Source organism: Globicephala melas, chromosome 1 (genome assembly GCF_963455315.2).
Source record: "Globicephala melas chromosome 1, mGloMel1.2, whole genome shotgun sequence".
In the NCBI taxonomy this organism is placed as follows: Eukaryota; Metazoa; Chordata; class Mammalia; order Artiodactyla; family Delphinidae; genus Globicephala; species Globicephala melas.
In genome coordinates, this window is record NC_083314.1 from 32,305,350 (window position 1) to 32,310,408 (window position 5,059).

Here is a 5,059-nt window from a genome sequence, read left to right on the forward strand (position 1 = left end):
ACACTCCCTCCACCCCTACCCACCCAGCAGTCGGTAAGACTCGGATGGTTCTAGGCAAGAGAAAAGGCATTGCTGTAGAAGAGCATAACTTGCTGGGGAAGTTGGTATTATTGTGGAAGTAAATAGAATACTTAGTCTCCATTTCCGGAGAGCCAAGAGGAACCCATTCCGACTAGTTGGGAAACGCGGCAAAGCGGTAAAATGGGTGAGTTCTGACAGGGTGTGGTTGAAAGTGGGGGAATCAGAAAAGGCGACCTCCTGGTAGAGGTGGTGTCAACGAAGGCTTCTTCTTGGAGGTGTTCTTTAACCTGTCTGGAAGAATGGGAGAATAGGAGAGGTCAGAGAATCCCCAGCTTGAAGCGCCGCTCTCCTTCCCAGAGAGCCTTCGGGCCCCCCCACCCCCTTCTCCTCCCGCTTCCCTCAGCCTGCAAGCTCAGCTGCTGTTCCCAGCACTGACGTCAGCGGGCGATGACCTCAGCGCAGAGGAGGTGGCGGTAGGTGGGGGCGGGACTGAGACCGATGGCGCGCGGGGCGGGGCGGACGCCAGGCTCCGCCCCTATCCGCTGGCTGCGGCCAATGAACTCCGCCGCCGGCTCCTCCGGCTCTCGCAACAGTATGAAAGGCGTGCAGCAGGTAAAGTCCGGGCAAAGCCCTCGCGACTGGCGAGCGAGCAGAGGCTTACGGTTCGGCACGTCCCATCAGAGACCTCTCTCTGACCCCCGCCTCCGCCACCGCTCCCAGAGTTGCACACGACATGAGCCAGGCCAGCTGGACCGGGAAGAGAACAGACATGCTCCCGGAGATCGCCGCCGCTGTGGGTTTCCTCTCCAGCCTTCTGAGGACCCGGGGCTGCGTGAACGAGCAGCGACTTCAGGTTTTCAGCGGGGCTCTCCAGGAAGCCCTGACGGGTGAGCACATTGCGGAGGGTCCTGGCGCCCGTCGAACCCTGACACCGGGGTTCGGCCCCCCTCCCTGCCTGAGGCGTCTTTCCTCTCCACTTAGGGCAGGGCTCCCCACTCGAGCAGCTCCGGGACTCGGTTTCCTTCCAGCTCCCGGGGCGGCCTGCAGTCTCCTCCCCCCACCCCCACATCCCCACCTTCCGCCCATTCCTCTGGGTCCTGTCCCTCCTCCTCGGCCCTGCTCTAGGGTCTCGGTCCGCGGTTGTTCTGGTTGGGCGCTCCCCTCCAAGCTGTCGCGGGCGCAAACACTAGACCTGAGTGCGATCCCGAGTCCCCAGCTCATGTCCCGGAAGGGGGGGGGGTACCTGCGGGTCTGAGTGCGAGCTCATCTCCCTCAGTGGACCCTGAGACCCTGCAGGCAACAAAGCCTGACCGGCCGGGGGGTCCTTATGGAACAAGAAGGCGCAATTGAACCTTCTCAACAACTTGGAGTCCCAGCCGTGGTTCTTCCCGCCGCGCGGGGCTGCGCTGAGCCTGCGTCTGCTGTTCACTCAGTCGAAGTTGGAATCCGGGCCCCCTTTGTATTTTCTGCCCACCCCCTTAGCCATCTGCCACCTATTATGGTACAGAGAGAGCCTTGTACGTAGTAACTGCGCTCTGCGGGCGTGTGTCGGGGTTGGGGGCGGTGCGGTGTGAGACGGAGGAGGTTGACAAGATACAAGCAGCCGCTGGCTGGGGAAGAGACCCATCTCCCAGCGGTTTCTAGCGGGTTGGCCGGCGGTCTTGGGCAGCAATAGCCATCTCTGAACGTGCCCACACAGATCCTGCCTTCTGAGGAACAACGTATGTTTCACCCAAACATCCCGGTTTTGCCTCCCTTACCCGCTGAGACAGGCCTCTGACTTTTCAAGGCAGAGGGAACCACTGAGGCACAGGGTGGGAGACATGTGTTCGACAATAATGGCAGCCTTCTTGGCCTTGAAACTTCAGCTCATAGGTCCCCAGAGGCCCTGCCTGGACATGCCAGCCCCAGTCACACCCCTCCTCCTTAAACTGGGGATGTGCCAAAGGCAATATACTGGCTACAGAGGATTGACCCAGAGCTCTGGGACACCCTCCCGATACACATAAACCCTTGTCCTGGAAGGAGGGGTTTTTCCAGATCCCGTAATTTTTTTTTCTGCTACAGTGTCAGGAGGGTTTCAGGAGGGTCCTGAAACTCATGAGAAACCATGTTGCTTACTTAAAATCACTAGGTCCCTTCCTCTCCTATCCCATCACCCCCACCCCCCTTGTGTAGCATCCATGGCCCAACTGTTCTAACCAGTGCATATCCCCCTTTCCACAGAGCACTACAAACACCACTGGTTTCCTGAAAAACCATCCAAGGGCTCTGGCTACCGCTGCATCCGAATCAACCACAAAATGGACCCCATCATCAGTAAAGTGGCTAGCCAGATTGGACTCAGCCAGCCTCAGCTGCACCGGCTGCTGCCCAGTGAGCTGACCCTGTGGGTGGACCCCTACGAGGTGTCCTACCGCATTGGGGAGGATGGCTCCATCTGCGTCCTGTACGAGGAGGCCCCGGTGGCCACCTCCTACGGGCTCCTCACCTGCAAGAACCAAATGATGCTGGGCAGGAGCAGCCCCTCAAAGAACTACATCATGGCAGTCTCCAGTTAGATCCCCCGCCACCCCACCTGGCGCTCTGCTGTACTCATTCTGCTGTGACAACAGGCCACTGCATACCTCTACCTGGGGAATTGTATTTTAAGTGAAGAGTTATTTATATATATATATATTATTTTTTTTAAGAAAAGGGGGGAAAAAAACCAAAAGATTTTTTTAAGAAAAAAATCCTTAAAGGGAGCTGCTTGGAAGTGGCCTCCCCAGGTGCCTTTGGAGAGAATTGTTGTGTGCTTGAGTCTGGGAGGCAGTGTCTGGAATGGGAGGGGGGAATGGTCAGGGAGGGCATGGGTCTGGCCAAGGTGAGGTGGGAGAAGCTTGGCTAGCAACCCAGGAAGATGTGAGAGGGAGCAAGCAAGGTTAGTAACTGTGAATGAGAGAGGTCAGGATCTGCCCTGGGGAGAGAAGAGAGGCTGAGTTCAAACCTCTCACCCAGGACACCTGCATCCCTGGCCCCTCTCTTACTCAACTCAGGGGCATTCAAGCCTGGACTTAAATCATACTATATTGCCTAATCTTCTCTTTCAATTTTTGATGAGATTCTAGGCAGAGAGTGAAAAGGCCTCTCCTGATTCCTTCTGTCCTGAGCAGCTTTTCTTGAAATCATGACTTGTTTCTAATTCTATTCTCAGGGGGCTGTAGATGTTGCTTCCCACCAAGAATATAAAGCTTTTTGTTTTGGAAGTCAGGGGAGTGAAGCAGGGGTTGAGGTTTATTGGAGTTGGGAGAGAAGGGCACTCTGCACAAAACCTTTGCCTTGCTATGAGCTGCTCTATGTGTGAGTATGTGTGGCAAATACCTTGGGGTTGATCTGCAATGGAATTTTGGGAACCATAGAGTATCAACTGGGATATTTTTTGGCCAAAACCCTTCTTTTGTAACCAGACAGAAGTCCTCATGATGCTGCCATTATCCCTTTGAGAGGTGGCTCAAAAGCTACAGGGAACTTCAGGTCCCTGAATACTGCCTTCTTTTTAAAAGCACAACACTCCTCTCTAACTGCCCCCCCCCCCCCCCCCCCCGCCGCTCCTCTCCCCTTCTGGTTGGGTCATGGAGCTACCCTATTTTCTAGGACAAGAGTTCTCAGTCACTGTGCAATATGGCCTCCTGGGTCCCAGGAGGATCTGGAGGAGAACTGGCTCTCACAACCTCCTGGTGCCCTGGTGGGCTTAAGGAACCATTTCTCCCTCTGTCCTCAGGACTATGGCTGGATGCTTAGCCTTGTAGATATTCCTTGGCTGAATGGGAGAATGCCCCAAGTTCTGCAGGACTACTTGGTATTCTTGTAGGGCTGACACTGAAAGCCAAACCTTGGGCAGTGTTTTTTCTCCCTGGTGCTCAGACCACCTGTGGGAGAGGCTACTGTCTCTCTCAGTACAATCCAAATTTGTCTATAGACTTGTGCAATACTTACTGTTCTGGGTTGGAGAAAAATGGAAAATTACACAGGGAAGAAATCTCCTTCCTTCAGTTTCTCGGTGACATTAGTGAGGGATCCTCAGAAGGCCTTGAGTTTCCCAAACCTGAATCACCTTAAGAAGGATGTAGCTAGAACATCTGGTCAACCTGGCTACCCTCCTGCTGTTGCCTTTAGTGAGGAAACTTTCTCCCCACTGCCAGTCCCCTTTCCTGCATTTCTTAAACACTCGATTCTGACTCAAGGGTGCTAGTTACCAAACACTCCCCTACCCATTCCTGCCAGTACTGCCTCTTCAACTTTCCAGATCCCGAGTACCTTCCCAGATCCTTTTTCCAGTCCTTATTGCTTTAAAGTTAACTTCAGGCCAGTAGACCCAAGAGCTAATTTTCCGGTCTGTGGGTTGAAACAAAGCTGTGAATCACTGCAGATTGTTGTTGCATCTTGTCTGCAAACAGGTCCCTGCCTTTTTATAAGCAGCCTCATGGTCTCATTCTTAATCTTTTCTCTCTTCTTTTTCACGTTCACTTTAAAAACAACAAAACACCCAGAGCTGGACTGTTGAGCAGGCCTGTCTCTCCCATTAAGTAAAAATAAATAGTACGTTTGTAAGCTATTCTGACAGAAAACACAAAGGTTACTAATTGTATAATAGTGTTTTTATATGGAAGAATGTACAGCTTTATGGACAAATGTACACTTTTTTTTGGTTTCTTTAATAAAAGTGTAGCAGATGAAGTCGTGTGGTATAGAGAAGATAAAATTCCCACATCACTAATTTGCGTTTCCCTCAGAAGCAAATCCTTTGTGCCTCATAGTATTTCTCTTCAGTTGGATTCAGCAGACCTATCGCGTAGGTGGTAGGGACATTTCCAAGCATCCCCTCTTTCCTGGGAGATAGCTCCTTACTTCCCTTCTTTAATGCATATTCTAACTTCCCTGTGAAAATGCTAGATGGGCCAGTGTTCTAGTCTGAGCATTCCTCAGTCTAGCCAGGGCTCATCTTATGCATCCTCTTCTTCCTCCGCCTTACTCATTAGTTCATTCTGCAAGCATT

The 5,059-nt window shown here is 52.7% G+C and overlaps 1 protein-coding gene across 1 annotated transcript; it reads left to right on the forward strand.

Annotated features, from left to right (window-relative positions):
- Nucleotides 1-594: 594 nt before the first annotated feature.
- Nucleotides 595-4,740, forward strand: BTG2 (BTG anti-proliferation factor 2). The gene is made up of 2 exons (XM_030872697.2): nucleotides 595-908; nucleotides 2,248-4,740. Exons 1-2 carry the CDS (start codon nucleotides 755-757, stop codon nucleotides 2,580-2,582), a joined length of 489 nt encoding a protein of 162 aa, XP_030728557.2. The 5' UTR covers nucleotides 595-754; the 3' UTR covers nucleotides 2,583-4,740.
- Nucleotides 4,741-5,059: the final 319 nt, after the last annotated feature.

Coding starts and splice junctions, on each gene's coding strand:
- BTG2 (XM_030872697.2), top strand. CDS start 755: ATGAGCCAGGCCAGCTGGACCGGGAAGAGAACAGACATGCTCCCGGAG. Junction 909..2,247: donor TCTCCAGGAAGCCCTGACGG/GTGAGCACATTG, acceptor CCCTTTCCACAG/AGCACTACAAACACCACTGG.